Consider the following 20,900-nt stretch of genomic DNA (forward strand, 5'->3'; position numbering starts at 1 on the left):
GCCAGTTGGGGTCAGCTGTCCTTGCTGTGCCCCCTCCCAGCTTCTTGTGCACCTCCAGCCTTCTCAGTCGGTAGAGCATGGGGAGCTGAAAAGTCCTTGACTAGTGTAAACACTGCTCAGCAACAACTAAAACATCGGTGTGTTATCAACATTGTTCCCACCCTAAATCCACAACACAGCACTGTACCAGCTACTAGGAAGGAAATTAACTCTATCCCAGCCGAAACCAGGACAATGGGGTTGTTGTGACCCAAGTGCAGGACCCGGCACTTGGTCTTGTTGAACCTCATACAATTGGCCTCGGCCCATCGATCCAGCCTGTCCAGGTCCCTCTGCAGAGCCTTCCTACCCTCGAGCAGATCAACACTCCCGCCCAACTTGGTGTCGTCTGCAAACTTACTGAGGGTGCACTCGGTCCCCTCATCCAGACTATTGATAAAGATATTGAACAAAATCAGACAAGGTCAGACAAATGCATGGGAGAAATGGCTTATTTTTAACAGTGAGAGCAGTTAACTCTGCGGAGGAGCTGGCACAGCTGGGTTCCCATCCCACGGCTTAGGGGCACGTGCCCCATGCAGGGCCAGGTCCAGTCCTTTCCAGCCCGTGGAGGGGGGTCTTCGCTCTCCTTCCCCACCTCACTCCCTTCCCCTCTCTCTCTCCAGGAGGGACCAATGTCTCACTAACAACTCCACCTACTTCGAAATCGACGCCAGTAACACCACGCTGGTGAAGCACGGTGAGCGGCGCCAGCGGGCACAGCCTTCGGGGTTATCACCCAGTCCGTTTTTCGGAAGGGCTGAGACACACAAAGGGCCCGTGTCGATGTTTTACATCATCTGACACATTTTATTCCCGGGTCGCTTTGTCCGTTTGAAGCCTCGGTGGGCTCCAAACGGCTCCCCAGGGCCAGGGGCACCCTGGGTCTAAACCCCACAAAGCAATGCCGAGCCGGGAGCAAGGAGCAAACCTGCTCGCATCGCAAGGAAGGAGACCGCCTTGTTTGTAAAGTTATTTCGCAATCCCTGTGGGAGAGGAGGGGAACATTTATGGCAGGTTTCAGCTCTGAAATCATTTCCTCCTCACTGAGGAAAGGGGGTGAGCCGTTTGGGGTGGGAATTGCAAACCCCAGAGCCGCAGTTTGCACTGACCCTGCCAAGACGGCATTGCTGCGAGCTGGGGACAGTTGATCCACATTTCTGCAGCTCCCCCTGCTCATACCCCGAGCACCAGCGAGCCACGCCACCCAGCACATCGCAACAGTAGGACAGGAGCTGGGTGCTTCTGGCTCCTTCACACCCCAGGCCCACATTTAAGAAATACAATTCAAATAAACGGAGAGCCGAACAACCCGCACCGCGTCAGATCCCGCATTGCCCACACCCGGGCTGCTGTTTATCGCTGCTGCAGCACTGAAAATCTGAATATCGCGGCTGTTCCCAACCCTGATTCTGTTCTCTCGAAGCCAAGACCCAGCAAACCGTGGGGATGCTGATAAACCTCAGCTCTGAAGACGTTTTACTCATCCAGTACCAACTGCAGAGGGAAAGGACGTATTTGGGACTGTATCTCTACGGTATGCAAACTCCATCCTAAAGTAACTTAAAGCTATCGTGGGACACCAAAACACGCACATAAAATTACCAGCTACAACCACGCAGCAACTTGGTTTCGCCAACAGTCAATGATTTTCCTGAGACTGCCGCTCCAGGGGTCACGGGAGTATTTACAAATCCCATTAAAACCTAAATCTCTTGGCAGAGCAGAAAGACCAAGTTAAAGACAAAACCTACTTACGCCATAAATATTCAAAGAACAGGAAGCAAATACAATTCAGCGTCAATATCATTGTAAAATCTCAGTATTTTCAAGCCAACCATGATTTTTCGGTACTTACCTCCCAGGGCAGAGCACGTGGCTTTGCAGTACCGGCACAGGCAAAGCCGATCAGATCTACCCACAACCCCATAAAGCAGCATTTTAGACCTTGATAAGGCTTCCCATTGCCCTTCCAGGCTGCAAAGCAGTTGCTTAAGAGAGTTTGAAGACGCGTATAGAAAACCGCCTCCATACTCACCCTTTGGTCCCTCCCGATGCCCCAGGAGTGCCAGACTATATTGCAATCCATTAAAGCAGACGGGACCAGAGCTATCTAGGGAGAGGGTTAAAAAAAAAGCGATGCCCAAGGTTGGTTTTGTTCAGGTGTATTCACCACGGGGGCTGAGAGACCCCAGCAGAGACCACCTCCGCAGCAAGCATTGCTGGGAGCGTGGGGAAGGGAGGCAGCAAGGGCAGGGACGCGGCACGAAGGGCTGTGCCAAGGCCGCCGGTCGGTATTTAACGCCTGGCAAATGCTTCTCCTTTTGCAGCCCGAAACCTGAGTGTGAGCACAGCCCACCGGGAAGAGTTCGAGCACCACGCCAAGTGCCTGGGGCTGAGCAAAGAGGAGATGGTGTACGCGCCGTGGAGAACGGTACGTGGCTGCTCACGGGTGGGCGAGGGTCGGCAGAGCCGCCGCAGCCCCTCGCCCCAGGCAGGGGTGCCAAGACCTCGGGCTGTAGCTCCAGCCGCCAAACTGGGGTCTCGGAGAGATATTTTCAAGGTGGTGGAGATGATTTAGGGGACTAAGTAAAGGCAGGCTCGCTTCGACAGTGACAGTGGTTTAAAATAACACCCGCCAGCAGATACGTGACTCCCCAAAGCAAATACCTGCACCTGAGCGTCTCCAGTGGGAAACCTGGTAACTGCCTGCCTCCCCCTGCTAGCGGGGAGATAGCTAAAGCATGGGATTTTTGCCCTGAAATTCCTGATTTTGCCCCCCCCAGCAGAGGCCAGCCACCCCCAGGAGCTGCAGCAAGGGACAGGAGGGGCCGGTGCCCTGGGGCGCTGCACGGCCCCACTTCAGCCGAAGCCACAGCAATTTCAATTGGGTTGTTTTCTGGCACCCCGAGGTGCCGCGTGATGAGCGGGTTCACAGCCTGGCTGGCTGTAAATGGGGTTCAGGAAGATTGCGCAAGCCAGTCCTCCTCCCACCCCGGCACGGGGGTGTCCAGCACAGAGGCTCCTTTTGGGCTGGGGTCCCTATGGGACATCAGGAAAGAGGCAACACCATCCACTCCCACAAAAACAGACTTTTTCCTTCGGTTTTTCCATCAAAACATTAACCAGACCCAGCCCTAGCCTTAACCTCTGCCACCTGATTTAGGACGTTTTATCCTGCAAATGACCCAGTCCCCAAGCCAGGTTGTTGGGGCTCCCTTTTGCAAAGCAGGGGGTGAAAAAATAGCTTACCTTTTCCTGTCCCATCCATCCATTCCTGTCCTGGCCATCTGCTCATCCACAGCAGGAGACTCTAAGCTTCCAGAGGCGCCCAAAAACCCAGCTCTGTGCTGCCAGACTGGACCCAATGTAGCCCCCAACACCCCCCAGCCTCAACATGCTTCTTTTAGAAATATCCCCCACAGGTTGAGGGGTACTGGGGACAGAGACACAGGCACAGGTTGAAACCCTCACGGTGGGGCCGGGGCAGGTCTCCTCTCCCCATTAGGCAACAGGCAGCTCCTGGGAGGCAGGGCCCAGCTCCCCCAGATTAACAGCTGGATCACATTTAAATTTGGGCAAGACAAATTACATTTAGAGAAAGCCAAGGTGAGTGGAATAAGCCAAAACTGTTTGTCCTTACAAGCCCTGGTGCGATCACTGTTAGCAGAGAAGGGTTTCGTGCCCAGCCAAAAGGCAGGACACCATGTCTGAGGAGTAAAATGAAACTGATTAAACAAATGCAGAACAAATTTTGGGGACCTTTGTCATCAGGCTGAAAGAGATGGGTGTGAACAGAGCACTGGTGCAGAGACTCGTGTACCCCTGCATCAGTCCGAGGCATTAGCAGAGCGTAAACCACACTAACTCTGAGCACCTGGGTAGCACGAGCTTTTTATTTCTCAAAAAGATTGAATCCCCCTTTCCTTCAGAGCACGCCTACTGACCCGCCAGTGTAGCACAGCTTTGCTCCAGAAACCTGGTTTCCTCTTTACAGCACAGGCACCAGCAGCAGCTCAGCACCCAGAGAAGCAGCGTCTGTGATTGGGGCAGCGTGGGGAAGCCCCTAGCTTCTGTAGGCTGTCTTAGACTTATAATCAGATAAAAAGGAAAAGAAAAATACTTCTTTCTTCAGTAAGTTCTCTCCTGCCGGTGCACCGGCAGTTTCATTTATCCCATCATTGTTGTTTTGGAAGGAGCTGTGTCAAGCGAAAGAAATCGAAAAAGGGAACAACCCACGCACGGAGCCCGTGGCTGCAGTCACAGCATCACCTCCTCCAGGTACCCACCAGCCTGGGAGCACAAGTAACTGATGCCACCACGTTAGGCAATAAATATTTTCCTCAAATTCAATGCATTTTGTTGCCGAGACGCTGGAGAGCAGGGGTTCTGAAGAGGTCAGAAGCAGGGCTTGCAAAAAGACGTTGAGCACCCGATTCACCTCGTGTGTCATTCAACTGGGAGCTGGGAAAAGTCAGCCTGGAGCAATGAGGGATGTCAGACAAGGTAACGCATGGAAGGTTTTTCAGCACTGACTCAGTCCGCTCAGCTTCACACCAAGCTTGCAAGAGAGCTCTACTTAAAAAAGCAGTACTTAAATGAAGCAGTAATACAGGCTAACCAGAAGAGGGCAATCATTAGCTATTTTAAATGAGTGTGCCAAGCATGTGATGAGTAACTGGACTATGTAGGCAGCTAGAAACTTTTCTTTAACTGTACAGTCTCAGAGGAAGAGGGTGCTTAGCTAGAAGCAACCACCCAATTCTCTTGACAGCAGCTTGACTGCCAGAAGTAGCCCAGCTGGGGCAAATATTCCTGCCCAGGAACATTTGTTCCCTTTGGGCTGGGCAAGAGCTTCCCGATAATAGGTTTGCAACATAATATGACAACACTGAAAAATTATCCTCTTGCCAGAGAGGGAGGGGGTGCTAACCCAACCCAGGCTGGATTTTTACTTCCCCAGAGAAAAAGGTCATGTTTCCTCATTTCCCAATAAGCTCAGCACCCTGGAGGCGAGACGGTTCAAGTGCCAAGATTCACATTGCTCTCCGTGCCTCCGGTACACCCCTGCGCTCATCAGGCGCCTCACGCATCCCTTGTCACACCCCCAGCCCCAAAGGGAGGAAAGCACTGTCGCTCTGTGTTTGTGAAAGTGGGGGGAGCTTAAAAAGAGACTGCTTTTGCTGCGTGTCTGGAAAGTAGTTCAGTCTCAGCTCCAACCTAGTAATTAAGCACTGAAAATCTCTCTCTTCCTTAAAAAGGAAGAAAAGGAGAAAAGCTGGAGGGAACACAGCGAAGAAGAGCGCCCTGCTCCTCCCCCTGCGGCACCAGGGTGCCCTGTCCCTGTCCGGCGCCGTTCACTGGGCAGCGTTTCAGCGTTGAGCCTTTGGCCCGCTTCCAGTAGTAAAAATGAATTTTTACAAGGTCAAGTACAGCCAATTCCCTCCTGGTCTCAGGGCACAGGTACCTGGCCAGCCCTTGCTTCAGACACATCTTTATCAGCTTGTGACACGAAACATAACCCCCCACCTCGAGGAGCGAGACAGTTAAAGGGGTCGGAGACAGCAGCGTGCGAGAGGGGATGCTGCCAGCAGCCTTCAGTGCTGCAGTCCAGAGAGCATCGATAAGCATCTCAGCTGACACCGCTGGAAAGCAGTGGCTCAGATTACAAGGACCCAGACTTTATATGAGTAGATTTATAGCTGAATAAAAGCCCTGAATTACAGTCAGCGACATAAGGAACCAACAAACTCAGTCTGGCCCCCGTGACAAGTTTTGTTAACCCAATCAGAGGCCACTTGTCCTACCAGCTATGGTTCCTGAATGACCTTCAAGGATAGCTCCTGGTTGGTTTTTTATTTGTTGAAGAAAAAAATTGTACAAAGGCTTCCTTTTGAAAACCCTATAAGCCAGGTTCCTTCAAGGGCATAACTGGGCTGCAGAGTTTGCAGCTTTTCTGGGAAACTCACTTCTCCGAACAGTTACGGATACTGCACAGATGAGCGAAGTCCAGCAACGCTCAGAGATAGGTTAACAGCATCTGAACACCCCTGACTCATCACTACCATCATTAACCTTGATCTCAGGTTTGCTGGTTTTGCCTTTAAGAATTCTGTTCTCCCAGGTCCTTGTAGGGAGGATCCTTCCCAGTGCCAGTGTCCTTGGTGAGAATCATCCCGGGAAGAGTCTGGCCACGAACAGCACCAATAAACCATATCAAGAAAGAGATGCAGACACGTGGTATCTCTTTGACAGACCTTTATTAGCAGACTGTTCCCTACATGAAGAATCCGAGTTAGATTTGCATTATAACAATTTGTGGTTACAGCTACAAAGATGGTTGTCATTTTGCATTGATTTTTGCATTCTGATATTCATATTCCCATTAGGCCACACTGGTAGGAAGGAGCCACTGCAGAATTTGACAGGTCTCAAGACGGGGGGGGTGGGAAAAAAATCATATCACTAATCCAGATTGGTTAGATTTCCACGTGGCTAACTACCGACAGCACTGGATAGTCAAGGCAGAGCCTCACCCGGAAGACTCTCCGCAAACCACCAAAATCTGTCAGCAAAAAAGCAGCTGCTGAGTGCTAGCAAATCCTTTCCCGATTTCTCACACGCTTCTCCACAGTGCCCGTTTGCATGTGAAGAGCACTGGCTCAGCAGCAGGGTCTGCTGATTCAGCCTCAAAGCACAACCGCAGCAGCTTGTGTCCAAATGCAAGTTTCCTTCCATCTCTCGGGAAACTTGTATTTCCTTTAGTCCCTGAGATTTCTCCCCTCCCCCCTTACCCAAAAATTCCCCAAGATCTCTCTCAATTAGCCATTGTGACATCCAACATACACAGACCCTCTACTTCCCAACTTCAGCCATCCACCTGAAAGCCTTTCAGCCATGCACAGAGGCAATTCCAAAATAAGGCGAGCCTTACAGTGCACCCTCTCCCCTCCTCCCAAGGTACTGCTTCCTCACCAGCTCCCTTCTCTCCTATGGCTTCTTGCTACAGAATTTCTCTGGGCTGAGGTCCTCCAGCAACAACCCCAGACGTGGGAAAGGCAGCTCAAGCCCCAAAGGGAAGGTACGCAAGTGACTTTAGCATCCCTCCCCACGACTCAGCTGTGTGATGTAAGAAGAACAAATAGAGAACTTTTTAAAACAGGAGAAATACAAGCACAGTAACAATATTTAAACAAGTCTATAAAAATAGTCCGACATAACTCTGTTCAAATAAATACAAAATAAATATGCTTTAAGCAGTAAAACAGTGGAATGCAACGCTGGTCCATTTTGCCCAAAATGAAAAGTTTGATGAGGATCTCCCAGGCCTCAGAAGCCAGATCCTATCAACTAAAGTAGCCCATAACGCAGTCAGAGAAATTTTAAAGCCATCTCTTTCCCTTAGCCTTATGAAAAGCACCCTTTGAAAGAAAAGCAAGCATGTCTTCAGGACTGAAAGCTCACCTCTCCCAGTGACAACCAGCCCCTCTCCCTAACACCCCTTCCCACAGCAGACATACTCCTGGCTTGGGGACTCCATCCCACTAATGCAAACCTGAACGTCAATCTACAAAGAGGTCTAAAGAGATAGATAGCAGCGTAGGCACAGGGTTTGGAAAAGGTCCACCAGCTATTCTCAGCACCAGGCAGAATGGAATTCAGAGGTCCATGCAACGCTGCACAGGGGCTCTCGTGTCGTGCTGGGAGCACAACTGCACAGGAGCTGTGAAATACTGTCTTTTGTTTCACTAAAGCCATGCATCAAGGTGCCAGTCCATCCAGGGCTCTCCTGCCTTCCCCTTTCCAAGCCCCTGCGGAGTATAAGACAAGCCAATCCCGGCATGCAAAGGATACAGGCATGCAGGCTCTAGTCTGCTGCTTCTGTTAGTAAGTGCATCTTGTTAGTGGATTTATGAGACACACTTAAACCTATAAAAATAAATAATCCTAATTCTTCATCAGGCTGGCCTAAGTAACCTTCAGCCTGACTGGATAAACCACTGCCCACCAGCCCTCAAAACCAGTATAGTTCAAAGTTACATTTCATGTCAAGTCTTGGAAGCAGAACATGAATGTCTCCTACCCAAAGGAATATATGTAAACATAATAACAAGCCTGGTGTGGCAGCAGCTCCTACACAAGGTTTGTACAAATTTAAACAACGGGTAGGAAGTTAAACAACTGAATGGAAAAAGAAGCTCTCTGAATGGAAAAAGAAGCTCTTTCAGCAAGTCAGAAGGTGCTCATCTGCAGGCAAACAGCTCTGTATATGCAATCCGCTGAAAGCAGACCTGTTACCCAAATCTTTGCTACTCTGCCACACTGCTGGGAACTGACCTCAGCAACTCGCGCCTTAAGATTCTCCCAGGAGTTTGCCTCCTGGTCTCCCCAAAAGGCCCAACAAAAAGGACCACGTGATGGTTTATGTGGAGCTCTGAGTAGCAAGATGGCAAAGGACACCAGATCCTCCCCTTCCCCTTACTGACTCACAAACTATCTGAGATTTCACAGCTTTGCTTAGTCAGCTTAGTGTCAACACATTCACAGAATGAGAGATGGCTATACGTCTTGGGATTGCACCCCAAGATTTCAGAGTTCAAAGTCCTCGGCATCTCCTGGTCACCGTGACTGCACGCCCAGAGTCATCTTCAAGTTTTCATAAACCACATAGCTGATGCTTACAGCTGGGATCACCTTCATAAAGTTCGGCGCCAGACCCCGGTAAAGACCAAATGCTCCCTCTGTCTTCAGAATGTGTTTAAACAGTCCCCTCATCGTCACTTCGGGAGCACCCTCCACTGAAGCTGCAATAGGGAAAGCCACAATAAATAATGCAGCCTACATGGTGAAAACACTTCAAGGTAACATCTGTCTCCCAGAGCAGTTCTGATTCATGTGCTTCTTGTGGATGTTCACAGACCAAAGGTGCTTCATGGGGGATAGCATCTAATTTCTCAGCAAGCCATGGCCGTGCTGCACATCGCAGCCATTTTCCCAAACTGCTCTGCAGATGCCCTTAGCCCAAAACTCCTGATTTGAGCAAAACAGAACCTCTGTCCTGGAGGTGCTTGGCCCAGACGCTAAGGGCAGCACGAAGTCCACTGTCCTCTTGCAGCACGGCAAATAGCCTACTGCCCAGCTGCGCGAGCCAGTTAAGGCTGTTGTTGCAATGTTTACGCTAGAGGACCTTTACCCTACTCAGAGACCATGACAGGAGTTCCCAGAAGTTCTCACCTTGGGCCTGCATACGTGTCCTCACGAGAGCCAGTGGGTAACTGGCAAGCTGTCCACAGGTACTGGAGATGGTGCCACAAGCCAGCAGAACAAAGACTCCAGGGTCAGCGCTGTTGACAGCATAGCGTTGCAACCAGGCATTTTTTAGTGTCTGGAAGGAACAAGCCAGATGTTAGCAGTGAAGAGGCAAATCAAAAGAATATCATATTACGTAAAAGATCTAGCGTAAAGGACCAGAAAGCTATGCGCAAATTCAGCCAGAAGCACTAGGCTTCTCAAATCTTTTTGAGCTACTGCTACGGTAGCGCCTGGGGAAAATCCCTTCATTTTCTGCTGCAATTTTCTCATAAAAAAAAGAAACAAGGGACCATGCATGATGTTGACTAGGAAAGGAGAATCGTTGTATTGGATTATCTTTTAGGCCATTTTGGCTAAATCCATTTGTGCCCCGTAAGGCTGATCAGGAAAGCTTCGATACATTACTTAAAACTCCTGTAGTAACTGACAGGTCTGACAGCGATAAAGGTACACAAGCAGCACAGCCCTACAGTAGGTTAAAGGCTTCGTACCTCATAGACTGCCAGGTCAATACCAGCATACGGAATGATTCCTAGCATGTTGGGGATGTAGCCCTTGTAGAAGGCAGCCATTCCTTCCTTCGAAAGGATGTTTTTGGCACAATCCAACATGCCTGAATATTGTCCTGTCTTCCTTAGAGCCATCCGTGTTTTCAGAACCTAGAAGACAAGAATAAGTACCATGAAGGCCTACAGGAGAATCAATAGGAGAAAAACCTATAGACAATGTCAATGTCATTCTTAAGAGCATGATAGTCAGGACTACAGCAAGTGTCACGCGAGCAGTATTACCCGATATCATCTCTGAACTCATTAATTAAGCTATAATAGCGCTGGTGTTCTACCCACATTTTCCCATCTCGGCACCTTGCCATGACCCCTCATGGGCTGGACTATCAGCCGCCTGCCTCACCTCCATCGGGTAGATGCTGCTCTGGGCAATGGCCCCAGCCAGAGAACCAGCTAACAGCCGCTCATGAATCCTCAGCATTTCTTGGTCAGTACCAATGAACCGCTTGATCTGTAGAAGCCAAGACATTGAGAGACAGACATTGAGGCTCGCTGACTTATCTCAGCAGTCTTTTTTTTTTTTTCAGCTTGTCCTTCTGCAAACCCAAACCTTCTGCAGCCAGACTTGTCTGTGCCCTTTTACTCACCTGCTCATAGGCCATGAACTTAATGGCAGATTCCGGTGCAATCTTCAACACATTGATGCCATTCCCTCGCCACAGTGACCTTGGTCCACCCTCTCGGATCATTTGAGTAAAACCGCCAACAATGCACATGTTGTTACTGCGGGAGGCATGAACCTGGGAGAGAGAGAGCAAGCTTGGATTAGTTCCAGTCCTGATTACGACAGTGCTACGTTTTTCCGTAATCCAGGGACAAAAGGGCGCTTTTTTTATTTACACAGAGATTTGCCAAGGCTTTAATCCCTTCCAGATAACTTCTACAATAGGAAAGCAAGCTTCTTTTCTTTTTTGTGAAGTCTAGTGTTAACTAATGAATCTAATCAATATCTCCCTCTGGAATGGGAAGAAAGGTTAAATAGGCAACTCCCATACCTAGCGTAGCATCAGCTACCCAGGGTAAACTTCTCAGCTGGCTCAAGAGCAGGTACAGTGACAAAGCAGGCTAAAATCAAGTTTTTATAACTCCTTTTCAACACGGATAATACTTGTACTGAGTATGAGCTCTGCCAGCTGACCACCACAACCGCTTCAGCTCTCATGGCCTCAGGGTCTCTCATGGGAACACAAAACTTGAACCTGTTTCACCAAAACCCAAGTTTTCCAGTGCTCTAAATCACAAAGCTCTCTATCTACCGACAGTTTTTACATGTCTACCTCCCAAAAGATTCTCTATTTTTTTTCTAGTCAATGAAGAATAACTTTTTAACGTGACTTTGATCATTCAAATAATCCAAAAAGCTTTCAAAAATAGCAGTATAAGAGCAATGAGATTAATCCTGGCCAGAGTGCTGTACTGTGTTGATGAACATTATCATCTCCTAGGTATTCAAGAATATTAACAGAATCTGCCTGGGTATTCAAACAAACTGGAACTGCTCCATCATACCTGCATGAGCACTTTCAAGCGGTCCAAGGGAGCTGTACAGGTTCTGGACACGGCACCTGCACCTCCACCTGCAACCAGATGTCTCCACCACATCCCCGTCTGCCTCTCTTCCACTGTGAACTCATCAGGGACGGTCAAATTCTCTCCTACATCAAAGATCTGCAAAAGTACAAGGTGTTGAGAAAGACTTCATCAGCTAGTGATCTTGCCAAAGTTCTATGGCTCTTTATTAGTGCTAAGTGTTGAAGTACTGGATATGCTTATTGCAAGTCAGCAGCTTATCTATAGCCATTAACTGCTGCGTCTGGCCACAGGAACTGCCACTGCTGTAGAATGTCACAAGGGGAACCTTCACATCTAGAGATTTCTGTCCAAGGAGATGGCAACTGCTGAACATTTGTCTGCATTAAAATACTGTGCATCGTAGTAAGGAACAAAATGGCCAACTGCGGGCAGCTGCATGGTGAAAAAGCTGGACCTCTCTGGAACCTTCCAAGCTCGCAGCCAGTTTAATCTCGTTACATGCTATTTACACACACTGAAATATCTCCAGGAAGGACGGCTGCCTGTCAAATCAGTTTCTAGTCTTAACAGGTCCTGAACCAGCAGGGGCTGGCACTGGTATGAGCTCTCAGAGGTGCAAGCCAAGTGAACACCCTCATCTTCTTGCAGAACATGCAGCCGTTATCACCTGTGCCAGAGGCTTCAGAAGCCATGCCAGTGATAGGTGGCAAGATAACAGGACAGGAAGCGATTGGGCTTCTAGGGCTACAAGGCAGCTATTGAACCATGAAGAGAAAGATAGAGACTGCCGATAGCAGCTCCTGGGGGTCAGGACTCTGACTGAGAAGCTGGGGAAAGACCAAGACCCATTGCAGAGGAACAAATTCTTACCGTGGAGTGCTTCCAGTACAGGATGATTTCAGGAATGTTCTCCACTGGGTGCAGTAGGTGATAGTCTCGCCACTCATTCCAATCAATTGTCATTGTCCCATTTTTATCCATGCTAAAAAGATTTATCATTAGATGAGTACAGACTCCCACTGGGTGACAAATTCCTCCTCCCCTTCCCTTTGATTATTCAGGCCTACACCAAAAAAAGCTTTGCAAAGCAACTACTAAAAGACTTCTAAAGAGACACAAGACAAAGCTAGGAAATCTTCTATTCACCAAACGCTGCAGAGAGGTAGAAGTAGGTTCCGTTCTTCCTCCCCTCTCTCTCCCCTTTAACTGACCCACAGGAATAGTTGCACCCCCTCCTACCAAACTGGGGAACAGAACTGACACTGAAGGGAAAATAATACTTACTAGGTGACAGGACCCCAGAAGTGTCCCGTCCTTATTCTGACACACAGGCAAACAGACAGAGGGAAGGTAGCAGAGGAAAGAGAGGAAAAAACAGCACAAATAAGTGGTTGTTAACACGTTAGTGCTACATGCATAAAGCACTCAGCATTTCCGAAGAGCAACTGCACAGTCCCTCTCCAAAGCAGCAAGCTCAGGGCAGCAGGACAATCAGACAGGGATGCAAGTCAGCTCAGGCGTAAGCACCTCCCCACAAGCCAGTAAGGTAAGAGATTCTGACAGTAACTCTCCATAATGCATTAACACATTGTAAGTGTCAATTCATGGGGAAAAAAAAAATCAAAATGAAGAGTAATAGGCAAAAAGGGAGGAGCTGAAGTCTCTGGAAAGCGTGTACAGGGTGGAAAGAGGAGATGGGTTCCATGTCCCTACACTTCCTTCTAACCCCCTCAACAGTAAAACAGAAGAACTAGCTTAATCCTCACCTCTTCAGTATTTTCTCAGCCTGCTGTTCAGAGATCTTGACTCCCAGGTCCCGAAGAGACTGTACAATCTCCTGGGCATCAATACGGCCTGCAAAGATAAGCCAGCGAGCTCAAGTATACGTATTGCAAGCTAACACATGCACTAGTCTATTCATGAGCATGAGACAGGTGTTTACCATCATTCTTCTTATCCAAACTCTTGAAGACCAGTCTCAGCTTCTTTTCATGATCTTGGAGATAGTGAACAAATTCCTCAAAATCCAGCTGTCCATCCAGGTCCTTGTCTCCAGCCTTCACAATTTTCTGTTCAGAAAACAATCAAAAACTGTCAGTTCCTTTGTTCATTCAGACAGATCTGCCCCTTCTTCTACCATATTTAAAGATCATTTCCTACACGACTTTTGACTTCTCCTCCAGAAAGCAGCCAACAGAATTATAATTTCTCAAAGAAATTTGAGCAAAGCAGTAGTGTAAAAAAGTCACCTGATTCCAGGCAACTGTCTCCCAAAGTTAGTTACACAGATGAAATGCCTCACGCTTCTATCGGGGATACTCTGCTAGTATCACGTGTCTAATCTCAGTCCTGTATCTTGATTAACACCTTACACAGCCCCTGTAGACGTTCTTGAACTATGTATGAGGCAACAGATTTGCATGAAAAGTGAATCACAAAACTTCAGGTAATAAAAAAAACTGAACAGGAGAAGGAATTTCATGCCTACTACAATTCTGACAGAAGTAAGCTCCCTCTGGCAATAACTAACTCCAACCAGAAAAAGCCTGTCTAGCTCTAGTGGACACAGCCAGAGATAAAAACCCCTATGAACTGGTTTAGGCACCCTGGAGCTACGTGCTTTAATTATACAAGTTTCCATGAAATGCATATAGAACAAGAAAACGTTCTTAGTAGGACAAAGCTAAAAATCAAGATCAGACTCCGTGCCAGACATCTAGGACAAGTTAAACGACTAATTAACTCACTCCAGCGTGAGGCAATAGCAGATGGACTGTCCTATCTAAGGTTACATGGCTACTTGTTGACAGGAGAGGTGATCTCCGGACTGCAAGAATGTGGCTCAGGGAGCTCCTATTCCCCTCCTTGTTCAGTCACTTGCCTTTGACAGCCTATAAGTCTTTTTCAAGATGAATCAGTGAGCAACGCTAAATGAGGTGTGATTCAGTCTACTGCATCACCTACATTTTTGGTTTAATTCTTGTAACATTTATGTTAACAGCAGGTGGGTTGTTAAGGAAGGTCTGAGCTGAGATCAAACACTAGGCTACCCCTCTTCACCAATATTTTGTTCAATATTTAGGCTTCAAAGGTAAGAGGCAAACTTAAGCTTATTGTGATATTTCCTCAGCCTATGTGCACCAGTCCCCTTCATAAGCCTTAAGCCTTTGTTTCAATGCCATTTTAAGTGACTTCAATACTAAATACTTCACTATTAAAACTCTCTCTCGCCCTACCAAGTCCTGTCACTAGCCCTAATGCTACGAGGATTATTCCCCATCATTTTATGAACCTTAAATAAGAAAGTGCTGTCCCAGCTGCCCTGACCTTTGAGGTGTGCCCAGTATTCTCAACCTGCAATTTGCCACATGACTGTTGTAAAGTTCAGATATGACCCCACATTCAACTTGTAGGCTAAAGATAGACCAACACCCCTCACATGTCAGCAGATCGGCCTTGAACAGCTGAATCAGGGCTTCCCTCTGACTGGCAACCCCCAACCCGTTGACAGGCACTAATAATTCGGAGGCACTATAAGAGGAATGTGACTCTGCAACTGCTCCTGTTCTCTCAGCACACCCCTAACAACCACAGAGATGTGCAATGAGTGATCAGAGACCACAGGTAATAAAAGCTGCCTTGCTCTGCTCACCTTCTTCCTCCATGATCACAAAGCAAAAATGCTGCAAGCCTGTCAAACAGTAACCTGCGACACACATGTGAAGGGTGAGAAAGCCAAGCTCCCAGCATCTTCTCCAGAGATATGCACAAATATCTACCTGCAGCTCTTGGCCTTTAACAGCAAATACAGAATCTCCGTAGACAGAACTGCTCATTAACATCTATGCTGGCTGCAGATGTTTCTGTGGTCACCTGCATAACACGCAGCCCCTGCAGCACGCTTTGGGACCCCACACGTCTTAACGCCCCATCTGTGTGTCTGCACAAAGGTATAAAAAGCCTCCCCAGCTTTGCTGTTCAATAATCAGCTGCCTGGGCTCTTGACAGCCTGGTCATGAAAGTGACACCAGTTGCAGCAAGCTGAAAGCAGGGGCTGTGATACAGAGTCAGACAGAGCGCTCCGCAGATTTAGTGCATCTCCCTTCGGCAGCGAAGGGAAACACTCTTGCACAACCTCCCCCGGCTCAGCCCACCCACTGCTGCTGAGCCACTCTCCAGCTCATAGCACAAACCTCCTCACCTTCACGGGGGTGAGACCTGCATCAGCTTGAGCTGACATAAATTACACACCTCCCGTCAGAATGAGGGCAGGCGGAAGGATGTAAGAAGGAAGAGGATGCGAAACGTATTTGAGCAGAGCGGTTAAAGCAGAAGAATCCATAGTTTGGAAAACCCCTTTTTCTATTTAACTTGCATCAAACCAATGGGTTTAAACAGTCTTAGAGGCACTGAGATCTCATCAGATTCAAGCCAAAAGAATCAAAGAAAAAAGTCCACTCCATGCTGCTTCGGCAATCCCTACCAAGGGGCAAGAGAAACATGTCCACGCTGTACCCAGTTATTACGACAGAGCTGTCGTGAACTTCTCCCCCTCCGACCAGCCACTCGGGGTGTTGGAGACCACCCCTCCATTGCTCGCTCCCTCCCATTCCTCCCTCGGGGCCATACCTGCTTCCACTGGCGGTAGGTGGAGAACTCCTGGGAAGGAATGAAGAGGCTGAGTCGGAAGATCGATTTGAGTTCAGCCGGCAGCCCCTTCGACTCAAAGTATTCAAACTCCGTCTGCGACTCCCCGAACACTGGCACATACAGACAGAGGCAGAGCATCTTTCTGAGCCGCAGACTCAGCTGCCCTGCTCAGACCGACCGGGAAGGGATGTAAAACTGAATGATTCCCCTGAGCTAATTCAGTGCGTAGTGGAAAGGAAATGCCAGCAAGTCTCATGACACATGCCAATGAGCGCACCCGGCTCCGGTGGGATTGGCTGTACAAGCCCTGCCCTTCTACTTAAAAGGGAAGCCGTGGCTGTACAGTCCCACCCAGCTGCCAGCGAGACACCGGATCGGGAGGAGGCATGTCAGCTGCCAGCGAGACACAGGGTCTGGAGGAGGCATGTCAGCTGCCTCCCCTTGCTCAACACCAGGCTCCCATTAAGCCCAGAGACCTGACATCACACTCACCACAAGTTAACTCTTACTGGGCATGCCTTTTAACCCAAGAGGCTTTGGCCAACATCCGAGACCCTCACTTGCTGCTCCTTACATCCGATCAGTCCTTTCTGATCCTGTTCTCACCCCTCCAGGGATTTACATGTGCAGCACAGCAAGGACCAGTCTTGATCATAACCTCTCCCACCATACAACACAGGAGGACTCTCACCGTCTTCCTCTTCCCAAAAATTCTTCCTCTAAAACACAGTAAAAGCAGGATGCCAGCCACTTACTGCTTTCATACATGTTTGGGATAACCAGCTTAAGCAAAAGCCTTGAAATTCCACTTTTATAATGTTACTTTGCTATGCCAGAGTTGATTGGCTTTGGTCAATTTGGGAAGTCCTCCCAAAAACACTTGTGCCAACGAGGAGCAGGCAACCCCTGCATACCAAGATCTCCTCTGCAGCACTCAGGATTTACTAATATAGGCAGCAATAAAGCCTGTGGAGAAGGTTTGCCATTGTGCCGGATACTCAGAAAACCACCAAAATCAAGGGCAGGCTTCAAAACAGACCCAGCTGCTTCAAAGCCTCCTAGCTAAGCATCCACACAGCAATTACAACAGCTTACTAGTTTTTCCTCCTCTCCCAACTACAATTAAACATTGCAGTTGGATATGCGCTATAATGAGAAGTGGCCCGGGCAGAACAACATTTTCCAGTTTCTACCATTTACAATTTAACCACTTCGTAAGCGAGTTCCTGAGCTTTCATCAGGAACAAGCCAGGCTGAAGAGGGAGCGTGGCACATGCATCATTTAATGAGGATATAATTACAGGCTTCTGAGCATTTAGTGGAGTTTGATGTATGGGATAACACCTAGCACTACAGCAAGAGTACCAAAGAAGTGCAGCACGTAACAATACTGCTCAGTACAGAATTACTAATTGCTAACATGAATTTTAAAATAAAGTTATAGTCTTGATAGTCATCAAAGAGAAGCCATCATACAAGGAAGATGCAAAAACCCATAGCCAATAACCAAAACAGTATAATCCTGCCTGCACTTGAAGAAACACAGCGTGTTTGCTAAACTGGTTTAAGCCAGTCCAGCTAACAGCTTTCCCCACCACTGCAGACACAGCAACATTTTCTTGTGTTTGCTCTGTTTAAACAGACTGCCTGGCCAGTACAAAGTCCAATAAGCACTCCCCTCCTCAGATCCTAATGCAAAAGGGGCCTTTACGTCTTTACCGTGCTATTTTGTTCTTCAGATTTAAAGAAAAGCCAAGGTCTGTAATAAGCTGTTTGTGCAGCTGCATGTCAATCACACGAATTGGGAATATTTAATCTGGGGCTTTATTTCAAGGATTTTTTTTATTTTTTTTATTTTTTTTATTTTTTTTATTTTTTTTATTTTTTTTATTTTTTTTATTTTTTTTATTTTTTTTATTTTTTTTATTTTTTTTATTTTTTTTATTTTTTTTATTTTTTTTATTTTTTTTTTTTTAAGAAAGCTTAATAGCTTAATAGATCACGACTCGCAGCAATTTGGTACCCTTGAGAATCATGACCTACAACAGTTTCCTTCACCCTCCTCCTGTCACCTCACCTACCACGGCACTACTGCCGCATTACCTAACCAGGCTTAACCTACTCCCTGCTGACGTCTCTCCGCACAAAAACAGAAGCTTCTCAGGGACTCCAGATCCTCTTAAAGATCAGCTGCAGCAGCTCACTGCATGCACAGCAACAGCACACCCCAGCCTTCCCACCGAGCCGAGTCTCACTTCAAGGAGCACCCTAATGCTACACGCATTAGGCCAAAAGCAAACGCCTTCAGCAGCCTGACCGAGGCGAGCAGCTCCCCCCTGCCCAGCTCCAAGCAGTAAGTGAACAAACGTAACTCAGATTTGCCCCACCAAGCCTGAAGATCCTCCGTAGTCCTTCCCACGAGTTGCCAAGCATCAGCTGCTTGGCAGCTCAGTTGCTATGCCGACATGATGCAGATTTTCCTAATAAACTCTCTCTGGAGTTGCCAGCTAGAGACAAAAGGCAAGATCTGCACATTTTAGGAAAAAAAGCCCTACTACCTACGTCAGAGGAAAGGAGAAAGGTAATGAGGTTAAGAAAGCTGATTTTAAGCAGGGTATTAATTACAGGACAGCGAGCTAAGAAGGAGAGACAGATTACGAATTAAGTTTATACCACCAGTTCTGGTTATGACGACAAAGGGAACTTAAAACAGGCATTAACAAGTATTTAGATTTCACCTAAAAGAATCTTGGTAAACCTGGAAGTACTCAAAAGCAAGACAGCTCTCCAAAGCTGCAGGGATCAGTGCTGCTTGAACACTAGTATGGGGTCACCGCCCCAAGTCTCAGCTCACGCAGCCGGTCCTGCTCCCCAGCCCCTGCAGTGTGCATGTGGCTGCACCGCTGCAGACAGCAGCACACCTACCCCGGGGCTTCAGACGTGAGCTACGGACAGTACATCCCTCATTAGCACTGTCTATTCCTGATCAAACCAAGGGCAGGGCACAGAGCTCCAAATAAAGTCAGCCCTTTCAAGTCACTCCTCCCTGATATTTCTTCCATCCACCAATTCTGCCAATGATGCCAGAGCTGGACCTACACATTTTTGGTCAATGTGAAGCCAGCCTAGCTAATACCCTCCCCTCTGCTTAAGGGAGTACTAGATGGGTCCGTCTTCCTTCTAGAGAAGTCTCGCTTTTCTTGCCATCAAGAAAGCTGCAAACTCATTGTCCATTTTATTTATAGGATTTGGTTCTTATTTAAATGCTGCACGAGTTACCAGTTTCAACACCCTGCCACTCCAACGCTAACCTTTCAAAGTCATTTGTACTCTTCTAGGCATCTACTTCATCACCCATTTACTACATCAGCTCCAGAAGGTACCTCCCAAAGGATGGGAGGATGCAGCCATACAAGGAGCAGGAAAGTAAATTCAAAAGTAAACAGCATACTGTGCTTAAAAAAAGTCTCTAAAAATATCAAGTGCCAGCGAGTGTCACAGCCACATAACTAACATCCTCCTTCACAGGCAAAACAGCTTTCTGGGCGAGTACACCATGGGCCAGAGAGAACCGCTATTGCTCAAAGTTTTCACTAGGTTTTGCTGACTTGGTATTTTTTAATTTCTAGAAACTAGCTTATAATTAATTGTACAGTACAGAAAGTCCTCACAAAGCACCAAGAGTGTAAAGTGTATGAAGGAGGAGAGTTAATCATTTAAGAGACCCCAGCAGAGTAAAGAGCTGCAGCCAGCCAAGGCTGTGCAAGGGGAAGGATAGAGACCGGGGAAGGCAGACAACACTACATGGTATTTGACATAAAGGTAACCAGGAAAGGTGACCTGTTCCACTGACAACACACAGATCCAAAGTTACAAGTCCAGACAGTGACATCAGGGGCAGATCATACCTCTCTCCTGTGTACACGCAACCAGGGGCCAACGCATCACATTTGCAATCAGTATTTTCTCCCACATTTGCAGAAACAGCCTCATGTTGAAATCATTACCTTCAAGCAAGGATCTGAGCAGAAACACGCCAACTACAACATGAAGATTGAAAAGCCAGGGCTAGGAAGCACCTCAGGTAAAATTTATCGATACATGCAAATTCCTTACAGTAACCCAAGTATTGGGTGTGATATTTTGTGTGTTTTTAGCAGATATGTAGTTACAGGAGTTTTTACAAAACAAAGTGGCATACCAATCAAGAGACTTCTCCCAAGGTCACAGACATTCAGTGGCAGAGAACAAAATCCATGTGTCCCCCACATTTTCTTTAAACACCAAATAATACTGTTTGCTCACAGTGGTTTATAATCTATCCCTAAGGCTGTACAAGACTTTTTGCAACACTTCTCCTTCAGACGGGTAATTGGAACACAGATATCTGATCAAGCACAAACAAGTCATTGCAGCTTAACAAGTTACTGTCCATCAGCTCAACCACGATGGCTGGATGCAGTATTAGCCGGCCTGAATCGCAAGGTAAAAACGTATCTGCATAATCCTCAACAGAAGAGCTTTATGCTGCATTTTACTTTACAATCAGGGCAAGCTAAAATTACACAGTCACAACCTCCTAGCAGACGGGCAGTTACTTCCTAAGCTGCAATAACTCCATTTTACCATATCCTTATTCTCTAGGTATTTCTCCATCAGCCAATTTTAGGGTTCCTATGCAGCAAAACTTCCAGGGTCACACGGGAAAGAGGAGACTGGTATCAGCTTTCAGAAAAAGCTTTATTTGCAGGTGTGAACAGATGGACTCTCCCTGACTGAGGGACCATTGCTCCCCTG

The 20,900-nt window shown here is 47.6% G+C and overlaps 2 protein-coding genes across 2 annotated transcripts in view; one reads left to right on the top strand and one right to left on the bottom strand.

Moving 5' to 3' along the window:
- Window positions 1-4,352, top strand: part of LOC103905340 (alpha-1-acid glycoprotein-like) — a 7,230-nt gene extending 2,878 nt beyond the window's left edge. Inside the window, exons 3-6 of the mRNA XM_009286980.1 lie at window positions 666-739; window positions 1,466-1,576; window positions 2,370-2,473; window positions 4,236-4,352. Coding sequence (XP_009285255.1) covers window positions 666-739; window positions 1,466-1,576; window positions 2,370-2,473; window positions 4,236-4,352 — 406 coding nt within the window. The remainder of the gene's footprint in view (window positions 1-665; window positions 740-1,465; window positions 1,577-2,369; window positions 2,474-4,235) is intronic.
- A 1,928-nt stretch (window positions 4,353-6,280) lies between these two features.
- SLC25A25 (solute carrier family 25 member 25) lies at window positions 6,281-16,241 on the bottom strand. The gene is made up of 10 exons (XM_009286882.1): window positions 16,083-16,241; window positions 13,396-13,522; window positions 13,220-13,307; window positions 12,324-12,435; window positions 11,430-11,588; window positions 10,508-10,660; window positions 10,264-10,371; window positions 9,843-10,010; window positions 9,274-9,424; window positions 6,281-8,843 (listed from the first exon to the last, which is right to left on the bottom strand). The coding sequence occupies exons 1-10, from the start codon at window positions 16,239-16,241 to the stop codon at window positions 8,659-8,661; spliced, it is 1,410 nt and encodes a 469-aa protein (XP_009285157.1). The 3' UTR covers window positions 6,281-8,658.
- Between the last annotated feature and the right edge of the window lie 4,659 nt (window positions 16,242-20,900).

Source organism: Aptenodytes forsteri, unplaced genomic scaffold, assembly GCF_000699145.1.
Source record: "Aptenodytes forsteri isolate BGI_AS27 unplaced genomic scaffold, ASM69914v1 Scaffold136, whole genome shotgun sequence".
Lineage (NCBI taxonomy): Eukaryota > Metazoa > Chordata > Aves > Sphenisciformes > Spheniscidae > Aptenodytes > Aptenodytes forsteri.

Coding starts and splice junctions, on each gene's coding strand:
- SLC25A25 (XM_009286882.1), bottom strand. CDS start 16,241: ATGCTCTGCCTCTGTCTGTATGTGCCAGTGTTCGGGGAGTCGCAGACG. Junction 11,589..12,323: donor TGTACTGGAAGCACTCCACG/GTAAGAATTTGT, acceptor GTACTTTTGCAG/ATCTTTGATGTAGGAGAGAA. Junction 8,844..9,273: donor GACACGTATGCAGGCCCAAG/GTGAGAACTTCT, acceptor TCCCTATTGCAG/CTTCAGTGGAGGGTGCTCCC.